Source organism: Apium graveolens, chromosome 4, assembly GCF_009905375.1.
Source record: "Apium graveolens cultivar Ventura chromosome 4, ASM990537v1, whole genome shotgun sequence".
Taxonomy (NCBI): Eukaryota; Viridiplantae; Streptophyta; class Magnoliopsida; order Apiales; family Apiaceae; genus Apium; species Apium graveolens.
The window spans coordinates 90,203,175-90,228,383 of record NC_133650.1 but is presented as its reverse complement, the minus strand read 5'-3'; the positions used below and the strand labels follow the sequence as shown (position 1 = coordinate 90,228,383).

At 34.6% G+C, this 25,209-nt stretch overlaps 1 protein-coding gene across 1 annotated transcript; it reads left to right on the top strand.

The window, feature by feature from the left end:
* Positions 1–3,885: 3,885 nt before the first annotated feature.
* On the top strand, positions 3,886–4,980 carry LOC141718729 (uncharacterized). Its single transcript, XM_074521113.1, has one exon. It carries the CDS (start codon positions 3,886–3,888, stop codon positions 4,978–4,980), a length of 1,095 nt encoding a protein of 364 aa, XP_074377214.1.
* Positions 4,981–25,209: the final 20,229 nt, after the last annotated feature.

The window sequence follows — 25,209 nt, the reverse complement described above, 5'->3', positions numbered from 1 at the left end:
GCTGGTTGACCATCCTTGAGTATGAGGCTTCCAATTAGATGATAGTTTTGGCCATTAAGTTTAAAACAGTAAGGCCCTTCTCCAATGTTAATTTTGTGGTCTATTTTGCCACCAATTGAGGTAAACTGAAATAGGGAATTATATGTTCTTATGTTGAGCCTGAAGTGATCAAATTTTTCACCTCCAGATAGCAAAGAAGCAAGGAAGGGACAAGGACGTTTTTCGGCAGGAAGCTTAACTTGACCATCTTTGCAACACATTGTAAAAGTTGGTGTGCTATTCTTCGATGATTTATTGTTCCGTTCTTCATTCCACATTCGTACGTTACACTTCTGACATACCTTAGATGGAGGCCCGAGGTCCATGTATCCCGTCCATAAATTTGAAAATAAAAATTAATATAAAGATAAAAATGTCATAGTTTCATAAATTATGTTTCCTTTGTGACGTAGTTAAAATATTTATGCTACCTGGGAAATATTGATTATTGTCTTCTTCATCATCGGATAAGTACTCACCTCTATGAGCTGTTCTATGATAATATTAAAGAAATATATTAATGGTCATCTAAATAGGATAATCATTGAGGTTTGATTGTAATGAGTGGATATCAGTTTGAACATACCTTCAGCGTCTGAGTCATCTGCATTATCATCTGAAAAAAATAATATATAGAAATATAATTTTTTCTGGTAAATACAAAATGACTTATTGTCTAAAAAACTGACTGAAATCTGTCTTAATATATTTTACCAGAAATATATTATTCATAGTCCGACATGTGTTCAATTTGTATCTCAGCAGCGTCGTTGAATGCTTCAAACAAATTCCTTTTACCAGACGCAGAAGAACCGTCATTTGCTCTAGGCGTTCTTATTGAATCATTGTTATCTGAAATTGATATTAGAGAATGCTATTCTAATTTAAATCATAAACATGTACGAAACTATATAGGCTCACAAAGACGGGGACATACCGTGTGAAGCTGGAAACCAAACTGAGTATAAATAATAGAAAATATCAGTTCAAGGTTGCAATACTTTTTAATATTGTGTGATGTTGACAAAAGAGTATGTCGGAATACCTGGCCTTTTGACACCAATTTGCTCAGGCTCTGGAATATGAAATGTTACACGTCTCTTACGCTAATTTTTTTAGCTTGTGAAGGAGTTTCCAGCATGCGATGATCAAGTTGAGCCTGATTTATGTTCAAATTTGGCTTCTGATGCATTTGTAAACATGTGTCTGTGAACAAATTTTAACAAATCAGTATCTCCCTGTAAACATGTGTCTGTGAACAAATTTTAACAAAACAGTATCTCCCTGTAATAATATGAATTAGTATCTCATTGAACTTTAATTTATTTTAAAAATATTTTAAATCATACAATTTTATTTTTATATTTTGTTATTAATTTATAATTAATTCAATTTATATAGGTGTTGATATTTTATTTATATTTCATTTTGTATCGTTCACTTTTTCAGTCAATAAATATTATTTACACAGTTTTTTAGTTTATAAATATTGTTTAAGTTTTTTTCAGTTAATCAATATTTTTTCACATATATGTTTTTCTACATATATTGCTTAAACATGTGAACTCGAAATCAATTTTTGTCAATTACTCCTCTAACTGTATTTCTGTATATAAATTTCAAATATAAAAAATTAGTTCAATATTACTCGGCATCGCCTTACAGCGACCCCTCGCAGTTTAAAATTTGGAAAATTAAAAAAATATAAATATTTAATATGAGTTATTTTAAAACCGTTGAATTGAAAACTGCAATGTTACATTTCTATATATATTTCTTAAACATATGAATTTAAAATTAATTTGTGTCAATTACTCTCTAACTGTATATATATATATATATATAACTTAAATATAAAAAAATTAGTTCTATATTACTCGGCATCGCCTTACGATGACACCTCGTAGTTTAAAATTTGGAAAATTAAATAATGAAAGTACTCAATATAAGTTATTTTAAAACAGTTGAATTGAAAACTACAATGTTACATTTCTACATATATTTCTTACACATGTGAATTTGAAATCAATTTTTGTCAATTACTCTCTAACTGTATTACTATATATATAACTTAAATATAAAAAAAATAGTGCAATATTACTCGGCGTCGCCTTACGGCGACACCTCGCAGTTTAAAATTTTGAAAATTAAAAGATATAAATACTAATATAAGTTATTTTAAAACTGTTGAATTGAAAACCATAATGTTTTACCTGAATACATATACAAAACATATAAATTAGTGCATTAAAACAAAAGTCATTATTCTGCTAAAGGAAATTTTTTATTCAAAAGTATTTTAATATTTATTGCGACGCCTCGCCGTTTAAACATTATACAATTAAAATATTTTTTATCAGCACAGATCCATATCAATGCTTTATAATTTGCAAAATGATTCTCCAGTTTTCTAAAAGATTTGTTGGAAGTCTCTTGAACAGTAAATGTCATGGAAATTACAAATTGATTCTAAATAGCTAATGGCAAGATTGCAAGCATATGTGTGTTCTGCAGATGTTTTTAAAAAAAGTTAACTAAAAATATAGATATGAAACAATATAATATTCGTATTTACATCCTGATTCTAATCCTAATGCTGAATTTGCCACAATATTCTATGTGAATTGTAATCATGGAGAATATAATTGAGAGTTAAGATTGTAATCACATCCTCATTCTAATCCTGATACTGACAAACCCTGATTCATATCTTGTTGCATAAGAAATCAGGATTTCTCAGCATCAAGATTAGAATCAGGATGTTAATATGTAGAGTATGCTCCAATAGATGTGAGAAATGGGATTGTTCGCTCGAACCTTCAATGTCCAAGCTACTTGAGTAACATCTAGAGCGGACAAATGCTGATGGGCGTCCATATCTGAATGCAAGAAGAGGAGAAGCTTAATAAATTACTATGGAACTTCAATGTATATTTGAGAAAATAAAAAATGTGTACCTCTATTACCTTCTTTTGATGTTTAAGTATAGGTTGAGAGCCCAGACATGTGAATATATAGTACGGTTAAACGAAATTGATTATGGTAGAGTTGCATAATCTTTTTAACTTTTAAACAGATATGCACTATTTTCATTGATTAATTGACTGAGAATTTGTGTAGCCATAATATTCTCTGTGAATTGTAATCATGGAGAATCTAATTGAAAGTTTAGATTGTAATCACATGATGATTCTAATCCTGATGCTAATAAACCCTGATTCATATCCTGATATTGATTCATATCCTGATGAAGGAGAAATCCAGTAACATATCATGATCTTGATCATATCTTGTTGCAGAAAAAATCAGGATTTCTCATCATCGGGATTAAAATTAGGATGTTAATATGCAGAATATACACGAATAGATGTGAACAATGGTTCGAATGCAACTGATATAATTAAATCACACCTCACAGTCCAACATAATAAGATTATTCAAAAAACTTTTTGTTAAAAAATATATATTTGTTATATATTTGAATGACTTTTAACCTTACAACTTACCCCATTAATTCTCACACCCTTTGGCTTTTCATTTTACACCCTTTGGCTTTTCATGCTACTTGTAACCTACAAACTCTAGCCCTATATAAACCATTGTAAGATATGTGATTGATATATGAAATGAAAATCTTCTCTATTCTCTTAGTAATTTTGTTCTTGTAATGCTCTCTATATAATATATTCTATATTAGTTTGTAACACGTTATCAGCACGAAAGCTAATAAGATCTGTGGGTGCACCAGAAGGAGAAGTTGGTTTACGAGTTTACACGAGTTTCTTGTCAACACAAGTACTAGTACTAGCTGGGTGATCATTACTTCCTGTCTCTACAAAAGTGAAAATGTCGAATCTTACGAAACTTGAGTTTAACGCACTTGATGTCACCGGAAAAAATTATTTGACATGGATTCTTGATGCTGAAATCCATCTTAGTGCAATGGGTCTCGGTGACACCATAAAAGAGGGAAATAAGACCTCTGAACAAGACAAGGCAAAGGCCATGATATTTCTTCGCCATCACCTTGATGAAGGCTTGAAAACTGAATATCTGACTATTAAAGATCCATCAACTCTTTGGAAAGATCTCAAAGAAAGATATGATCACCAGAAAATGGTGATACTTCCTAAAGCTCGCTATGATTGGCTACACTTGCGATTGCAAGATTATAAAAGTGTGAGCAAGTATAACTCTGCCATGTTCAAAATTACATCTCAATTGAAATTATGTGGCGAGAATATCACCGATAAAGATATGTTGGAGAAAACATATTCCACTTTCCATGCCAATAATATGCTCTTGCAACAACAATATCGTGAACGTGGATTCACGAAATATTCTGAGCTTATTTCTGTGTTGCTTCTTGCTGAACAAAATAATGAACTTTTGCTGAAAAATCATCAAGCACGTCCCACTGGCTCAACACCATTCCCTGAAGTGAATGCGATGACTAATAATGAATATAGAGATAATAAATCATTTGGACGTGGACGTGGGCATGGATATGGACGTGGACGTGGGCGTGCCCGTGGTCATGGATTTTGGCGTGGTCGAGGCCGAAATCAACAAAATCGCCCCCACTTTAAAAGGAAGCCGTACTATCAAAAACAGAAAACAAATGAGGAGAAACCCGAGGGAAGTACGATGGTTAAAAAGGGTGAAAGTACTTGTAGCCGTTGTGGAATGAAAGGTCATTGGAGAAGTACATGTCGTACCTCCAAGCACTTTGCTGACCTATATCAAGCATCTTTGAAAAATGTTGAAACTAATTTCACCGAACAGAATGATCCTTTGGGGATTGCTCATCTTGAAGCACATCTTGGAAGTGATGGCCAAGTTGATCCTTCGGCCTTTACTCACATGGAAGTTGGTGATTTCTTTGAAGATGTCGATGTGAATATGCCTAAATTTGGTGGTGATGAGCCTAAGAATAATTAAGAAAGGCCTTACTTGCTTGTTGAACGTTTTCCTTATTTATTTTGGATTGTTAGTACTTAATTTTTGAACTATGATAATCATCCTTATCAGTTGCTTATGTAATTTTCTTTAATGAAGTACTTGAGATGTTTTACCTCTACTTCTAATTTTATTTTATTTTTCGTGAAGAAATATGGCCAGCAACCTCTCATCATGTGCTATAAAAGATGAGGAATCTTTTTGTTTGGCAGATAGTGCAACCACACATACAATTTTAAAAGATCAAAAATATTTTTCGCATCTAACATTAGCCAAAGCTAATGTAAATACAATATCGGGTGCATCAAATATAATTGAAGGCTCCGGAAGAGCAAGTATAGTGCTACCTAATGGTACATGTTTGTTGATTGAAAATGCACTATTCTCCACCCGATCAAAAAGAAATCTTTTGAGTTTTAAAGATATACGCCACAATGGCTATCATATTGAGACAACAAATGAACTTGAAAGTGAATATTTGTGTATCACGACTACTATCTCAGGGAGGAAACATGTGATAGAAAAACTCCCATCATATAATTCTGGATTATATTATACTTTCATAAATCCAGTTGAGTCACACATGACTATTAATACAAGATCTGTTGACCCGACAAATTTTATTATATGGCATGATCGTTTAGGCCATCTGGGTTCAACAATGATGCGAAGAATTATTAAAAATTCAAATGGACATCCACTCAAAAACAAAATTGTTCCATTGTCCAAAGATTTTTCATGTGTTGCTTGTTTTGAAGGAAAATTGATAACAAAACCATCCCTTGTGAAAGTTGCAATCGAATGCCCAAAATTTTTGGAGCGAATTCAAGGAGATATATGTGGACCAATTACCCCATCTAGTGGGCCATTTCAGTACTTTATGGTACTCATTGATGCATCAACAAGATGGTCACATGTTAGTTTATTGTCCACTCGTAATGTTGCTTTTGCACGACTCCTTGCTCAAATAATTCGATTACGAGCACAATTTACTGATTATAATATAAAGAAAATACGATTGGACAATGCAGGAGAATTTACATCCCAATCTTTTAAAGATTATTGTATGTCTATTGGGATTGAAGTGGAGCATTCTGTTGCCCACACACACACTCAAAATGGTCTTGCCGAGTCTTTCATTAAAAGGCTACAACTAATTGCGAGACCATTACTTATGAGAACAAATTTACCAACTACTGCCTGGGGACATGCAATATTACATGCGGCTTCTTTAGTTCGGTTAAGACCGACTTCTTATCATAAATATTCCCCACTGCAACTGGTAAATGGTCAAGAACCAAATATCTCTCACTTGAAATTTTTTGGGTGTGCTGTTTATGTTCCAATATCCCCTCCCCAACGAACAAAAATGGGACCCCAAAGAAGATTAGGGGTATATATTGGATTTGATTCTCCCTCAATTATTAAATATTTGGAGCCCAAAACTGGTGATTTATTCATGGCAAGATTTGCCGATTGTCAATTTGATGAGATAATTTTTACTGCATTAGGGGGAGATAAGACAAAATTTGAAAAAGAAAAGCAAGAAATTTTGTGGAATGCAGTGTCCCTGTCTCATTATGATCCTCGTACAAATCAATGTGAACTTGAAGTTCAAAAGATTATCCACCTACAAGAAGTCGCAAATAGATTGCCTGATGCATTTACTGATGTCAAAAATGTGACAAAGTCACATATACCAGCTGTTAATGTTCCTTGTAAGATTAAACTTCCTGAAGAAGATAATAAAATCATGCTAGCAAATGAGTCTAAAGCACGCCAGAAGCGTGGAAGACCTATTGGATCCAAGGATAAAACTTCAAGAAAAACAAGGAGACTTAATAATAAAGCTGGAACATCAAATGACATCGTAGAATTGATGATCACTGAAGAAACGTCTTCCAAAGATGATCAAACACCTGAAATTGTTGACAATGAAGAGATCTCGATAAATTATGTCATTTCAGGAAAGAGGTGGAATAGAAAAGAAATTGTCATGGATGATATATTTTCATATGCAGCTGCACTTGACATTTCTGAGGAAATCGAGGATCATGAACCTAGATCGATCTATGAATGTAAAAGAAGAAATGATTGGCCAAAATGGAAAGAAGCTATTGAAGCTGAACTGAAATCACTTGAGAAACGCCAAGTTTTTGGACCTATTGTCCAAACACCTGCAGGTATAAAACCCGTCGGATATAGATGGGTATTTGTGCGTAAAAGGAATGAGAAAAATGAAATTGTGAGATACAAGGCACGCCTTGTTGCTCAAGGTTTCTCACAAAGACCGGGAATCGATTACGAAGAAACTTATTCCCCGGTAATGGATGCAACAACATTCAGATTTTTAATAAGTTTATCAATTCTAGAAGGGCTCCGAATGAATTTAATGGATGTTGTAACTGCCTACTTGTATGGATCACTCGATAGTGACATTTACATGAAAATCCCTGATGGGTTAAAAATGCCTGAAGCATATAGTTCAAGACCCCGAGAGATTTACTCAATTAAATTACAGAGATCATTATACGGATTGAAACAGTCGGGTCGTATGTGGTACAATCGTCTCAGTGAATATCTTTTGAAAGATGGATATACCAATAATGTAATATGTCCATGTGTTTTTATTAAAAGGACAAAATTGGGGTTTACTATCATTGCAGTATATGTTGATGATTTAAACATCATTGGAACCCCAGATGAACTTAATGAGACGATTGAATATTTGAAAAAGGAGTTTGAAATGAAGGACTTGGGTAAAATAAAACTCTGCCTTGGTTTTCAAGTTGAACATTTATCTACTGGAATCTTTGTCCACCAGTCTTCGTATATTGAAAAGATTCTTAAACGGTTTATTATGGATAAGGCATATCCTGTGAGTACACCCATGGTTGTACGATCATTAGAAAAGAATAAGGATCCATTCCGCCCAAGAGAAAAGGGAGAAGAACTTCTTGGTCCTGAAGTACCATATCTTAGTGCCATTGGTGCACTAATGTATCTTGCCAATTGTACACGTCCTGATATTGCATTTTCTGTCAACCTTTTTGCAAGACATAGTTCTGCTCCAACTCGAAGACATTGGACTGGTGTGAAATAAATATTTAGATATCTTCGAGGAACAATGGATATGGGTTTATTTTATTCTAAAGACTCAAAAGTGGAATTAGTTAGCTATGCAGATGCAGGATATCGGTCTGATCCACACAAAGGAAGATCACAAACAGGTTATGTATTCACATATGGTGATACCGCAATATCTTGGCGGTCTACAAAGCAGACTCTTGCAGCAACTTCTTCGAATCATGCTGAGTTATTGGCGCTACATGAATCTAGTCGAGAATGTGTTTGGCTAAGGTCTTTGGTCCATCATATTCGAGAATCATGCGGTCTGTTAGTCAATAAAGGAAGCCCTACTATTTTATTTGAAGATAATGAAGCATGCATAACTCAGACTCGAGAAGGTTACATTAAAGGTGATAGGACAAAGCACATCGATCCAAAGTTCTTCTTTACCCATGAACTTCAACAAAGGGGGGAAATTGATGTTTGTCAGATTCGATCATGTGAAAATCCAGCAGACTTGTTCACAAAAGCACTTCCTACATCTTCCTTCGAGAAGCTGGTACACAAGATTGGCATGCGTAAATTTCGAGATCTATGCTGATTTTCATAGTCGTGTTAAAATGAGGGGGAGATATAATGCACTCTTTATTACACGTGTAACACATGTACTCTTTTTCCTTCACTAGGGTTTTTCCTACAGGGTTTTTCCTAGTAAGGTTTTAATGAGGCATGTTGTTTATACGAGTCATTCAAGGGGGAGTGTTATATATTTGAATGACTTTTAACCTTACAACTTACCCCATTAATTCTCACACCCTTTGGCTTTTCATTTTACACCCTTTGGCTTTTCATGCTACTTGTAACCTACAAACTCTAGCCCTATATAAACCATTGTAAGATATGTGATTGATATATGAAATGAAAATCTTCTCTATTCTCTTAGTAATTTTGTTCTTGTAATGCTCTCTATATAATATATTCTATATTAGTTTGTAACAATATTAGTGCATTAAAATTATTTTGCAACAAAAACATATATATTAGTGCACTAAAATTATTTTGCAACAAAATGTTTTTGTTAAAAAATCATTTTAATATTAGTGATAGCCACCTTAAACTCACACCTCCAATTTTAAACATTATAAAATTAATTATTCAAAAAAAAATCAAAATATTTATTTTCTCGACACAGTTTGATGTAATTTTTTTTTAAAATTATATCAATTACATTAATTTTTAAAAGGTAAATACATACTATAGACAAATGAAAAGTATATCAAAATAGCTAAATTTTGATATACAATTTAGTTCAATATTACTCGCCATGACAACACCTCACACTTTAAACTTTGAAAAAAAATATATATAAATACTCTACATAAGTTATTTTAAAATATATTAATTGACAACCACTATGTTATATTTGATCTATACAATTTACAAGAGTAAACATTAGTGCATTAAAACTATTTTTCTAACGGAATTTTTTTTATTAAAAATTCAATTTAATATTACTTATATTAACCTTACATTGACACCTCCAATTTTAAGCATTATAAAATTAATTCTTAGAAAAAATATTATAAAATTAAAATATTTCTTTTCTCGACATAATTTGCTGTAAAAAAAATTAAAATTACATAAAATATAACAATGATTTTGAAATGCAGATAAATATAACTTTTTTGAAAATGTAAACTGTGTTTGCATATATTTTAAAATACATACAAATATCACATAAATATCATACTATCTCTTTTTTAAATTTTTTGAGATTTTCATTAATTCATTCAATATTTGAGATTTTAATATCAAAAGATAATTGACCTCAAAATCAATATTACATAAGGTTACAAAATTTATCCAAACTTTTCATAGTTTAATATTGCACTTTTATCTTCATAATATTTTTTTGTACATAATTTGAATGAACTTAATAATTTTATTAGTTAAATACAATAAAAAGTATGCATATAAACTAAATTTATTATTTATATACTATGATACTTTTTAATCTGATTTTTTCAATAAAATGTAAATATGAATAAACTTGTACTAAATTTATTATTTATATACTTTGTAATTTCTTTAACTATAAAAACATCCTTTTTTTATAAAGTCAATTGATATATTAAAATAGAAATAGCAAGTCCTGATAGTTCAAACCTCACGAAGAAGATACTAATACAATTATTAAACATAGTATGCAGTCTCACATACTCTTGAACCAAATATACTAAAGAAGAACCCACTCACTATTTAATTTACTATTACAATCTTACATTACTTGGTCATAATTTAGAAAATTAAAGCTCACTAACCAACCGACTACAAATTAGCAAAAATCACCGACACTAACACAGAAATATGGCATTACAGTTAAACTTCAATTCATTCCTCTAACATTAGCTTCCTCTATCATTGCCGATTGCATCGACATTTCTTTGCATGATACATGATACAAGGTGCAATATCACTGCAATTTAATAGTATTAACTGCAGCAGTCCTAGCCAAATGTATTATCCATGTAGCCAAGGAAAGCTAGCATTGCAGTCCAACACAATGTCGATGTTACCACCAAATTCTTCTCACTCAGGTGAAATAATCACTATATGGGTTGAACTGTGAACCTTTCTTCCCTGGACTTTTGCTTATATGTTATTTATGCAGATTATACGTAGAAATTATGAGCTTTTATGTTCTAATAACTTAAAGACAGATGTTAGCTACTATCAAAACAGAGATGATTTCTCACCAGATATGAAGATATGCAAATATGGGAAAAGGATTCTTGAATCTCAGAAGTTTAATGTGGACTGACAGACTTTTGTATATCTTTTCTGGTAGCTGAAACCAAAATAAAAAACATTGATGCACATTTTATTATAAGGAACTGTGAAAAAACAATTCTTGAGTTATGAGTATGAGAGTGAAGAAATTTTACAGGAACCTAAGATCCATCATTCTCAATATTATCAGAGAAACTTCTATGTCCACTGTGACATCAAGAACCAGATACAAGTCAACTCACTCTATAAAAATAGTTAAAACAAATGGAAAAACAGGACAAAATTTACCAATCATGGCCAAGAACAAAGATTTCCCGGAACATGGTCCCCTGAGCTAGCCAATAAAAAGGCCAAAAATCCCAATTGTGCAAGTGTAATGCCATCATCAGCAATACCAAAATAACAACAAAATTCCTCATGACATAACTAACAGACCTCCAAGGATTCTTAACCCAACAATGCTCGGAAATAGTACAAACATATTATAAATACAAAAAATAACACTAAAATTACATAAAGAAAGGAGTGCAGAGACGAATTAAAAGAAAAACAGAAAAAAGAAGAACTATGATGTACTAACCTGTTTGTTCATTAGCAAATGAAACTCAATTAAAATCTACATGTAACCTGCAAAAAGAAAGAAAGAAAATGAGATTCTGAGATTTGAAATTTGAGAGAAGGAGAATAACAGACGTATATATATCAATAATTTAACTCAATTTACAAATTGTTGTGTATATGTTGTGTACTTGATGATTTCATGAACAAAACACCTTGGTAGATTTCACTTAGTGGAAATATATAGCACTCGACGTATAAGATTTATAGTCCCGACGGATGACTCAGTATAGTCCCGACGGATGATGACTTATTATCCATAGAGTGAGTAGCTTATGTAACAATAAGTCTGAAACACATTTCTGCATACACATTATTTATAATCTGTAGTAGTACTTAAGTTATGTTGACTTTAGTTAGATATGCAGAATAGGTTGATTAATTGTACATAGATGATGTCTTGTAATTCTGCATAAGTAAAATAAAGTCAAGTGCCTGATTGCTACCCGACGGATAAACAACAATGAATTCGACGGATGATCAACAACCCGACGGATGATCAATAACTCGACGGATGATCATGAACCCGACGGATAAAGAATTCAAATATCTGTTGACAGTGACAACACAGTCACATGCGTCGAGTGGTTGCAAATGGAATGTGGTAGCCTATTCAACTGGGTTTTCAAGAACAAAGAAGCATTGCCATTTCCATGCTATTATGAAGATATTCAAAGATGCTGGAATAGAGTAATGAAGTAGCATTGTAATAGACTAGATAGTTTTTGTTTTATTATCCTGTCTCATTACTTTGTAATCTTGGTGATATATAAACCAAGAAGTAGCAACTAAGGTATAATCTAAGATACAAGCAGATAAACATTTGTAAGCAGAATTCTTCACATTTTTCTGTATTCTTAGTTGTTCAATATTTGTAAGCAGCTGTGAGCTTTTTGCACACAGAGTTCTCTCGATATATATTATATATCTCTGGTGGAATCATTCAAATCCACCAGAAAGTTTTTAAAGACTCTTGTTTTTAATTACTTGTGTTTTGATTCATTTAAGTAACTATTCCGCATTGTGCTAATCAATTCACACTTATATACTTATTCGAGTTAGAACATTTTTAATCAAGAAAAAGTTTCAAGAATTACATTCAACCCCTCCTTCTGTAATTCTTGTGATATTGTTAAGGGACTAATAATTGGTATCAGAGCAAGCTCTTATCAAACAAAGAGTTTAAAGATCAAAACAATACAGCAAGATGAATAAGAAGGACGTTGGAGTCAAGATTCCATTTATGGATAAAGATAATTACCATTATTGGAAGGTAAAGATGCATCTTAATTTGCTTTCTCAAGATGAGGCCTATGTTGACTGCATAGAAAAAGGCCCTCATGTTCCAATGAAAGCTGCAACTGGAAATGAGCCATTTGTCCCCAAGCCAAGACATGAATGGTCTGATCCTGACATTGAACAAGTCAGGAAGAATAAAAAGGCCATGAATATCCTGTTTAATGGAGTTGATGGTGATATGTTTGACAACATTATCAACTACAAAACTGCCAAGGATGTTTGGGATACAATACAGATCATCTGTGATGGCACTGAGCATGTTAGAGAAAACAAGATGCAGCTACTGATTCAACAATATGAGCATTTTCATAGTGAAGAAAGTGAGACTCTCACTGACATTTTTAGTAGGTTTCAAAAACTACTAAAGGCTCTAGAGTTGCATGGAAGGGTCTATCAGACAAAAGACTCCAATATGAAATTCCTTAGATCTCTTCCAAAGGAATGGAAACCAATGACAGTCTCATTGAGAAACTCACAAGATTATAAGGAGTTTACTTTGGAGAGACTGTATGGCATCCTGAAAACATATGAGCTTGAAATAGAGCAAGATGAGAAGATGGAGAGAGGAAAGAAGAAAGGAGGATCCATTGAACTAGTTGCTGATGTGGAAAAAGAGAAGGAAGTAAAGATGGAAGCTGTTGAGTCAACTTCAATGGTCTGTGAAAGCAAGGGCAAAGGGATGGTAGCTAAAAATGAAGATTCTTTGCGCCAAGATGACATGGAGGACATTGATGAACACCTAGCATTTCTTTCCAGGAGATTTGCCAAGCTCAAGTTCAAGAAGAACTTTGGAGCAGCCAAGCCAAATAGAAACATGGTGGATTAATCAAAATTCAAATGTTTCAAATATGGCTTGGCAGGGCATTTTGCTAGTGAGTGTAGAAAGTCAGATTCCAGCAAGAAAAAGTTTGAGCCTGTGGATTATAAGCAAAAATACTTTGAACTGCTCAAACAAAAGGAAAGGACTTTCATAACACAAGAAAATGACTGGGCAGCAGATGGTCTGGATGAAGATGAAGATGTCAGCTTTGTTAATCTAGCCCTAATGGCCAAGTCTGATGAGACAGAAACAAGTTCTTCAAGTAATCAGGTAATTACTACAAAACTTGCACATTTATCTAAAGCTGAGTTTAATGATGCTATAAATGACATGTCTACAGAGCTATATCATTTGCGTGTTACACTTAAGTCTCTTACTAAAGAAAATGCTAAAATCAAAGAAAACAATTTATTTTTAAGTGAGAGGAATAATGTGCTTGAGTCTCAGTTCATTGATTTTGAAAAGTTAGGAATTGAGTGTAAGATTGCCAAGGAGGAATTAACTGAGTCATTGAAGAAAGAAGAAATTTTGAAGAAGCAGCTCGAGCATGAACAGGAGGTGATTAAGGCATGGAAAACATCTAGGGATGTCCATGCTCAAATCACCAAAGTTCAAGGAATTGAGTCTTTCTGTGATGCAGCCTGGAAAAAGAACAAAGAGAAACTAGAACCAAATTTGGTAGATGGAGTGATAACAGATGTAGACTCGACGGATGATGAGGATCATCCGTCGGATAACAAAAAGGGTTATCCATCGAATAATGAAAATCCTCATCCGTCGGCTGTGAGCAAGCCTATCAGTAAAGCCAAACTTGTTAAGCTGAATGAGAAGTATGGATCTGTTTCCAAGAACTTTGTTTCAGGAGAATCGAGTCAAGTTAAGAAAGGGAAAAAGGCTAATGTTGGTCACATGACTGTCAAGCAGTTAAGTGACAGACTTGAAAAGATTGAGGTAAAAATAGAGGCTAAAAAGAAAAATAATAGAAATGGTAAAGTAGGGATTAACAAACACAATAACTACACACCTGATAAATATGCTCCTAGAAAAATCTGTGTCAAGTGTGGTAGTGTAAATCATCTGTCTGTTAATTGCAAATCTGCCATGCCTACTTCCAGGTCTGTGCCACTTCACTTTCCCAACATGAATGCCATACCTCCCATGTCTATGAATGCTATGTCTACACAGAATATGAATGCACAGTTTGCTAACATGCCATTTGCACCTAATCCTTATTATGTTGCATTTAGTATGCCACAAATGCCATTTAGCATGCCTTACTGGAATAACATGTTCACTAATAGCATGTCATTCCTTGTTGATTATAATATGCATGATAATTCTGTTGCAATGAATGGTTTCAAAGGCCCAACTCAAATGACCAAGGATGAATCTGATATCCCCAAGTCAAATGAGATAAAGCCTAAGAAACAGAAAACGAAAGCTAACAAGGCAGGACCCAAGGAAACTTGGGTATCAAAATCAACTTGATTTGATTTTGATATGTGCAGGAAAACAGAAAGAATCTTTGGTACTTGGATAGTGGTTGTTCAAGACACATGACTGGTGATTCTACCCTGCTCACAAAGTTTAAGGAGAGAGCTGGCCTAAGTATTACTTTTGGAGATGACAGCAAGGGTTATACTGTGGGATATGGCTTGATTTCAAAGGACAATGTCATCATTGAGGAGGTTGCCTTAGTGGATGGTCTCAAACACAATCTGTTGAGTATCAGCCAGCTTTGTGATAAAGGCAACTCAGTAACCTTCAACTCAGAAGCCTGTGTTGTGACTAATAAAAGAAGCAACAAAGTGGTTCTCACTGGTGTGAGAAAAGGAAATGTGTAACTAGCTGATTTCAACTCATCTAATGCAGAATCTGTTACTTGTCTTCTCAGTAAAGCAAGTCAGGATGAAAGTTGGCTATGGCACAAGAAGCAATCCCATTTAAACTTCAAGACCATGAATGAGCTAGTAAAGAAAGAACTGGTTAGAGGCATTCCTCTAGTGGAGTTTTCTAAGGATGGACTGTGTGATGCCTTCCAAAAAGGGAATCAGATTAAAGTATCATTCAGGAAGAAACTTGATTCAACAATTGAAGAACCTTTACAACTGCTACACATGGATTTGTTTGGACCAGTTAATGTGTTGTCCATCTCAAGGAAAAGATTTTGCCTAGTAATTGTAGATGATTTCTCAAAGTTCTCTTGAACATATTTCCTAAAGTCTAAAGATGAGGCTAGTGAAATCATCATCAATCACATAAGGCAAGTCAATAATCATCCTGATTTCAAGGTTAGAAGAATCAGGAGTGACAATGAAACTGAGTTCAAGAATTCTGTCATGAGAGCATTTTATGAGGAAAATGGGATTCTGCATGAGTTTTCAGCAACAAGAACTCCACAACAGAATGGAGTAGTGGAAAGGAAGAACAGATCACTTATTGAAGCTGCAAGGACAATGCTTGAAGAATCTAAACTGCCAACATATTTCTAGGTTGAAGCTGCTAATACTGCATGCTACACTTAGAATATTTCTCTGGTTAATCAAGCAAGATGCGTGACTCCCTATCAATTGTTCAAGAATAAGAAGCCAACTCTAAATTTCCTTCATGTCTTTGGCTGCAAATGCTATATTCTGAGAAATCAAATTGATCAAAATGGGAAGTTTGATGCTAAAGCAGATGAAGGAATTTTTGTTGGATATGCTGTTGGTAAAGCATATAGAGTCTACAATCTAAGAACCAACATGGTTGTGGAATCAATACATGTTGTGTTTGATGATAAAAAGATTGAAGGACTGCAAGATGGAGATTACCATGAGAGCCTCAAATTCGACAATGTGGAGATGATTAGTGATGATAGTGATGATGAAAGTGATCAAGAAACAATATCAAAGGTTAATGCAGAAAAATCTACCACCAATGAAGCACAAAACTCAACATCTGTCGAGTTGCATAATGCTTCATTCGTCGGGAGGCAATCTGCGTTATCCGTCGAGAGACAACCAGCTTCATCCGTCGGTACTCAAAATTCACCATCCGTCGGGTTATCAAGAGAAGCTGAAAATCAAGAAAGATCACCTATAGAAAGTTCCCCTTTCTCAAATCAAAGATCCACAAACTCAGGGGGAGTTTCTAACAGTCAAAACTCAATCACACATCAAGACAATAATGAGGCCTCTTCATCTAGAGCTAATCTACCTCAACAAAGAAAATGGACAAAAGATCACCCCTTTGAGCTAATAATTGGTGATGTTTCTTCTAGAGTTCAAACCAGGAGAGCAACTCAAGAAGAATGTCTATACAACAGCTTTCTTTCCAAGGAAGAACCAAAGAAGGTAGAAGAAGCTTTGTTGGATCCTGATTGGATTTTAACTATGCAGGAGGAGCTAAACCAATTTGAAAGGAATAATGTATGGAAGCTGGTGCCCAAGCATAAAGGAGAGAATTCAATAGACACCAAATGGGTATTCAGAAACAAGATGGATGAAAATGGCATAGTAGTCAGGAACAAAGCTAGATTGGTTGCTAAGGGCTATTGTCAACAAGAAGGAATAGATTTTGATGAAACATTTGCTCCTGTTGCAAGACTTGAAGCCATCATAATCTTCTTAGCCTATGCAGCTCATGCCAATTTCAAGGTCTATCAAATGGATGTCAAAAGTGCCTTTCTGAATGGAGATTTGGAGGAGGAAGTCTATGTCAGTCGACCTCCTGGTTTTGAAGATCCAAATTTTCCAGAACATGTCTATTATCTTTTGAAAGCACTTTATGGACTGAAGCAAGCACCTAGAGCCTGGTATGACACTTTATCAAAGTTCCTTTTGGAAAATCACTTCACAAGAGGTACTGTAGATAAAACTTTATTTTTCAGAAATGTTAATGGCTCTAGTATACTTGTTCAAATTTATGTAGATGATATTATTTTTGGCTCTACAGATGAGAAACTTTGCAAAAAGTTTGCCAAATTGATGCAAAGTAAGTATGAAATGAGTATGATGGGAGAACTGACTTACTTTCTTGGTTTACAAGTTAAGCAAGTTAGTGATGGAATATTCATTAGTCAAACTAAATACATTTTTAATCTTTTAAAGAAGTTTGATCTAGTGGATTGCACATCTGCAAAAACTCCCATGGCCACTGCAACTAAGCTTGAATTAAACACTACTGAAAAGTCTGTGGATATTTCAAGTTATAGGGGTATGGTTGGCTCACTTTTGTACTTAATAGCTAGTAGGCCAGATATAATGTTTTCTACATGTTTATGTGCTAGATTTCAGGCTGATCCTAGAGAATCTCACGTAATAGCTATTAAGAGAATTTTCAGATATCCCAAGGGAACACCAAAACTTGGCATTTGGTACCCTAGGGATTCTGGTTTTGATCTAACTAGTTATTCAGATGCAGATTATGCAGGTTGTAGAATTGATAGAAAAAGTACAACAGTAACCTGTCAATTTCTAGGAAACAAGCATGTGTCCTGGTTCAGTAAAAAGCAAAATTCAGTTTCTACTTCTACAGCTGAAGCTGAATATATTGTTGTTGGCAGTTGCTGTGCACAGATTTTATGGATGAAAAATCAATTGCTAGACTATGGTTTGCAAGTTGAAAGGATTCCTATCTTCTGTGATAACACAAGTGCAATTGCCACCACTGAAAATCCAGTACAACATTCAAGGACAAAGCACATAGATATCAAGTACCATTTCATAAGGGAACATGTAATGAATGGTACTGTGGAACTACATTTTGTTCCAAGTGAGAAGCAGCTTGCAGATATTTTTACCAAGCCACTGGATGAATCCACCTTTTCAAGGTTGGTAAGTGAGTTAGGTATGCTTAATTATTCTTGAATCTTTATGAGATAATTTGCAAGTTGAAATGCAACCAGAAATTTAATTGATTTTTAAGTCTTGGATGAAATTTTGGCTAAGTCAATATTTACATCTGGACGGATGATCTTTATCCATCTAGTTTGATCATCCGTCGGTATATTATCTGCTAATAAAAATCAATTATTTTTCTGGAATATTTTATGACAGGACGGATAACAGTTTATCCTCATCCGTCGAATTGTCTTAATCTCAGCCGTTAATTCCCTGTACATTATCCATTGAGTATACTTACAGTTTGTAAGCATAACATGACGGATAATGGGTGGAATTTTTACAGTTTATTTTTAAACGGCTATTTTAGGCAATTTCTATTGGTTACTTAATTTTACTTTATTATTTTTAACAGTTATTTTTGAGATAGTATAAAAGCTTATTTCATTTCAATCGCTTTTCTTTTATCATTCTCAATTCAACTGCTTAAATTTCATTCTCTCTCAAAGCACTTACTCTCTTTCTCTTCAAGCTCTTATTCTCTAACAATGGCACCTGTTGTAAAGATTATGTCTCAAACTGGGTTCATTTATGAGAAGAACAATTTCACTGCACTAGTGAACAAGGGTATTCAACAATCTGGTGACTATCACAAGATGATGGACTTTGTGAAGAATTGCAAGCTCAGCTATGCCATGCTAGAATCACCCATAATCTTTTGTGAAGTTGTTGAAGAGATGTGGATCACTGCTACATACAACTCAACATATAAGACAATCACACTCACCATTTAAGGTAAATAATTCTGTATTAATAGTGATGTTATAAAAGCATGTTTCAAGATTCCTGATAACACGGTGACCTCACCACACACTGACACTGATATAATCAATATGCTTAATTCCATGAACTATGCTCTTTCTACTTCTAAGTTAAGTGATATTAGGAGAATGGGTCTTAGAAAATAATAGAGTTTTATGTGTGATGTAGTGACAAAGGTCTTTTCAGGAAAAATCAATAATTTTGATTCAGTCAATATATCCATGCTTAACATGCTCTACATGCTAGTTACAGATAAATTCTATAATTTCAGTGACCTTATCTTGTTTGAGTTAGGCTTTAAATTAGGAGAGTTAAATAAAAGAGGTAAAAATGTGTACTATGCTAGATTCTTTATGATGTTAGCTAACCACCTCTGTGAAGAGATTATGCTTGAGAAACCAAACAACAAATTAGATTGTTGGGTTCAAGAGAGAAGGCTCATTGCATATTTGAACAGGGCCAATCATCACAAGGATGTGCCATTGTTCTATTTTCCTGTAATGCAAGCACCTCAGATAAGTGAGGTAAGTTCATCTATCCCTACCACTATTCCAACCTCACTGATTTCTTTGAGTTCTAGTATGGCAATGGCAACTGTGTCAATGACCCAACAGTTGCCTACCCAAGCCACCAAACCGGAAATTATTTCAAAATCCAAATCTAAGAAAGCCCCCCCCCTCTGGTATCTCGCAAAAGATGCAAGTTGCAAAATCCACTAAAACCAAATAGGGGAATGCGAAGGAGGGCAAGATAGGTGAGGGAAGGGGTGAACATAAAAGAAACCCTAAGGATAAGGATGGAGATTTGAGTGGATCCCAGCCTAGCCACACTGCAGTTTCCCAACAAACTCAGTGCTTAAAAAGGATAAAAGCTCATTTCTAGCTGCATCCTCCCAAAAGGATGTAATTATTGAACAAAGCTCTCAACCAAGAGCACATGCCAAGAGGGTTAGGGACACAAGCTCACCTCAAACTTATGCCAGAAAGAAGAAATCTAAAACCCTTGGGGATGCACAGGGTACACACACTGTGCACACTGGTGCAAAAGACACAGTCATTGCACCTTCACAAATTCAGTTTGATGTGGCTCCAATAAATGTGGAGTCGCAGCCAAAATCTCTAGTAATAGAAGCACCTCAAACACCAAACTCACCAACAAATTCTCTGGATGTGGATATGATAAACAGATCAATTCCTGACTCCCCTTCTTTAACTCTATTGGGGAAGCCAAAATCTAGTGCAAGTGAGCATCATCTTTTAGATGATTTGTTGGCTCACTTGCCAATTCTTTCAGGAACTGTTGAATCATCTAAGCCCAAAATATCATCAATCAGCACAGAGTCCACAATATTTTCTTTTCCCAATTCATTCATTTCTACTCTCTCGATGGATATTGCTCATCCGTCGAGTAGTGATTGTATCCCGACGGATAAGCTTAACAGCAGTTATCCGTCGGATAGCAAAACCACTCACTCGATGGATATCACTCATCCGTCGAGTATCTCTGCACAACTTTAAACTTCATTTATTTCAAGTGCAAAAGATTTAGTGGTTGTACAGTCACTCTTAGGATTGAGAGAGAAGAGTGTTTTGAGTGAGAGTCTGGGTTGCTCCCAGGAAAAAGGAGAGGAAATGAGTGAAACTATGCAATCCATTTCTTCAGGATTGGCAAAAGATAGTGAGTGGAGTCCCACCTTAGATGGTGAAGGTGAGGGTGTGAGGGTGGGGAGCCAGGGTGAGACCCTGATGCAACAAAAGAGAGAAAATGAGAGAAATGCAGGTACTGGAGCTATAAGGATGGATGTCATTGCTTGTGAGTTAATGAATGTCTAGGATGCAGAAAGGGAGGGACTATCTCAGCAACCTAAAGTTGTTATAGATTTTACCTCCCTTGATGCTGAGGCATTTACTCACCCTGTTCCAGCTTTTCAACTTCTAGCTGAATAGGGCAATGACAATACAGAAAGGATGCTCAATCTGGTGCATACCACTCAGTCTATGCTAAGAGCCAAGGATGCCATCACAGATTTGCCTTCTACAGCTGGTGATGTGGACTATGAGACTGGTGGTTCAGCTGATTTCTTTGGTGATGGGAGTGGGGATAGTGAAGATGAAGCAATGGACATAGGGGGAGAAGTAGGTTCAAGTTCAAGATCTGGTATGCCATTATGGGCATTTTCAAAGCACTGTGATGAGCACTACTTCAAGACAACCCTGATCCAGCTAATCAATCAGACAAATACTGCCCTTCAAACCACTACTAATGCCAACACCAAGAAGCTCCTTCAGGCACACCTAGCCTCTCTGTAAATTCAATAAATCTAAGGCTTCCAACATGCTAGGGATGTAAACACCACGAAGAGTGATATTGAGGAGATGAAGAAGGCCATTTCAAACAAGATGGATTCTAAACTTCCAGAAGCTACAATGCTTGACATCAAGAGGCAATTAAGGAAAAATTCTGATCTTGCAACCAAGATAGATGCCTTGGACACAAGAATGTCAGCCATGGAAGCATCTTTAATAGCCATTCATCTTCATCAAGCTCAACAGACAGATTTACTTCAAAAATTGGTGGCTACTCAAACCTCCTCCTCTACTCAACTTGATGATAACAAAAAGGGGGAGAAAGGACCAAGTGAGGGGGAGAGGCTTCAAATTCAAATCAGTGAAGTAATTGTGCCTTCAATTACTATCTCAAAGCCATCAGTTACAGACAGTATATATCTGATCAATGCAGCAGCAGCCAACTTAAGAGCAACTGATAAGGAGAAATTGAGTTTAGTCAATTGGTAGAAGATTGATGAGGAAATATAAAAGAAGTTTAAACTTGTCAAGGAGCCAGTTAAGTCAGCTATCCATCACTCTCAAGTCAAGCAAATTAGTGTGAATGAGATGAGCATGAACTATCTGGAAAGGGGACAGCCATCCTGCATCAAATCTCCAAAGGCTGAAATAATTCTGAAACCAAGGGAGAACTACTCAAAATCATCATTGAAGAACCCTTTGGATACTGTATATGAGACACCTAAGCCTGATGAAAAGAAGCTTCTGTCAAGATCAATTTCTTTCTACAAAGATCCAGCTGATTCAGCTTCAAAAAGGAGAATTGCTAAAATTTTCAGGAATGGGAAAGAAATTTGTGTGGTGGCTGGACATCCTCAATTTGCTCAAGCAAAGAGAGAAGAAAAGGCTAGATTGAAGCAGGAAAAGAAGCAAGCTGCTCTAGATGCTAAAAAGACTAAACAAAAGAAAGAGCAAATTGCTATCTTAGCCAAGCTACATGCTGTAAATTCATCACAACAAATTCCTTCTCAGCCATCTGAAGTTATTGAATCAAAGAAGCAAGTTGAACAATAGAAGAAATCTCCAAGAATCAAGGAATTGGCTAAAAGAACTAAAAGGAAACTGGACATTGTTGATAAGGAATTGGAGAATCAGTTTCCCAAGGAATCCACTCCAACTACAACTCAAGCATCAAAACCCTCTGTGGTATTTGAAGATATCAAGGTGGTTGATCCTTACAGGAACATCCATGGTGAACCTATTGTGCCTAAGGATGAACCAGTAGAATGGGAGAACATACCAATTCCTGACTTCTATTTGCCAATCCTTAACAAGCTAAAGAGAACGAAGTCAAGAGCAGTCAAGAAAGTGAAGCTGTCACCTCTCAAATCCAAATCAGTAGTCAAACCTCAATCTAAAGTCAATAGGGGAGATTACATGTACTTGTGTGACATCAAAGAATTTTCTGATCTAAACCTCTATCTAGATGAACTAGATGAAGTGAGAGGAATTGATGCATACAGAAACCTACCTGAAAGGTTAGTGTTCAAGTACAAATGAGGAAAGGAGATACAGTGGCCACTTCACAGATTCCTTCAAGAAAGCCAAGCTGTACTGATTAAAGTTTATTCATCCTTCAAGAAGAACTTTGGGTTCAAAATTACTGCAAGAAGATTGGTACTGAAGAAGATTGAAGAGCTAAGGAGTGTTAGAGCTAAAGATGTACTCCCAAAGACTCTAATCATCCCTTACACAAGGAGAAGAGTGCATCTAAGGCCCTACTGGCTGATGGAGTTCATGGATGACAAAGGAGTGAGAAGATTTTTCAGATTAGAAGACCAATTGAGCATCTCTAGCAATGAGACTCTTTTGGAAATGCAAGGAAAGCTAAATCTCTCAGAATCTGATGAACTGGAATTCCACAGGTAGCTCCAAAATCAGATTGAGGAAAACAACAGAAAGCTTGGAAAGAGATCCAGACCTTCAAGGAACTAGATAAATCTGCTCAAGCTAGAGGAGCATCTTGAAAATGAATGTGAGCAAAACTTTGTACATTTTGTTAATTGAAGCACTTTTCAGTATTATCTACTGTCTTTTAAAAGTTGTATTTTTAAGGTGTTTTGTTATCATCAAGTGTCTCTTAATTTATGGCTACAATTCCAGTAGACATAAATTGGGGGAGATTGTTGTGTATATGTTGTGTACTTGATGATTTCATGAACAAAACACCTTGGTAGATTTTACTTAGTGGAATTATGTAGCACTCGACGGATAAGATTTATAGTCCCGACGGATGACTCAATATAGTCCCGACGGATGATGACTTATTATCCATCGAGTGAGTAACTTATGTAACAATAAGTCTGAAGCACATTTCTGCATACACATTATTTATAATCTGTAGTAGAACTTAAGTCATGTTGATTTAGTTAGATATACAGAATAGGTTGATTAATTATACATAGATGATGTCTTGTAATTCTACATAAGTGAAATGAAGTCAAGTGCCTGATTGCTACCCGACGGATAAACAACAATGAATTCGACGGATGTTCAACAACCCGACGGATGACCAATAACTCGATGGATGATCATGAACCCGACGGATAAAGAATTCAAATATCTGTTGACAGTGACAACACAGTCACATGCGTCGAGTGGATGGAAATGAAATGTGGTAGCCTATTCAACTGGGTTTTCGAGAACAAAGAAGCATTGCCATTTCCATGCTATTATGAAGATATTCAAAGATGCTGGAATAGAGTAATGAAGTAGTATTGTAATAGACTAGATAGTTTTTGTTTTATTATCCTGTCTCATTACTTTGTAATCTTGGTGATATATAAATCAAGAAGTAGCAACTAAGGAATAATCTAAGATACAAGCAGAGAAACATTTGTAAGCAGAATTCTTAGCATTTCTCTGTATTCTTAGTTGTTCAATATATGTAAGCAGCTGTGAGCTTTTTGCACACAGAGTTCTCTCGATATATATTATATATCTCTGGTGGAATCATCCAAATCCACCAGAAAGTTTTTAAAGACTCTTGTTTTTAATTACTTGTGTTTTAATTCATTTAAGTAACTATTCTGCATTGTGCTAATCAATTCACAATTATATACATATTCGAGTTAGAACATTTTTAATCAAGAAAAAGTTTCAAGAATTCCATTCAACCCCCCCCTTCTGTAATTCTTGTGATATTGTTAAGGGACTAACACAAATCAAGGAGTGATAGTTTCTATAGATAAGTATGAAATTCAAAATTTAAAAATTATACAAATAAAAGAGCAAATCATGCATGATTGATTAGTCTAAAATCTTTTTCCATAGATAACTTGCTTTTTGAATTTCAAATTATAAATGTAGATTAAGAATATTTATACAAACATACCAAATCAATACAAAAAACTAATACTAAAATTACAAAAAAGAAAGAGTAAAAGAGAAGACATAAAAAATCAATACAAAAAATTATACTAATTACAAAAAAAAGAGAGTAAAAAGTCGAATAAAAAGAAAAAAAATTGAAAATAGAAGAATGAGAGAGATAAATGTCTGATATAATTTGAAATAGTGGTTTTTGAAGGTAGATATATTTGAATAGATAGTTTTATTGTATTCATGGCTAAAATTGTGGATCTTGAGTAGCACACATATAATATTAATTGGGTAATTTGATTGG

Excerpts from the sequence above, each read along its gene's own strand:
- LOC141718729 (XM_074521113.1), top strand. The coding sequence starts at position 3,886 with ATGTCGAATCTTACGAAACTTGAGTTTAACGCACTTGATGTCACCGGA.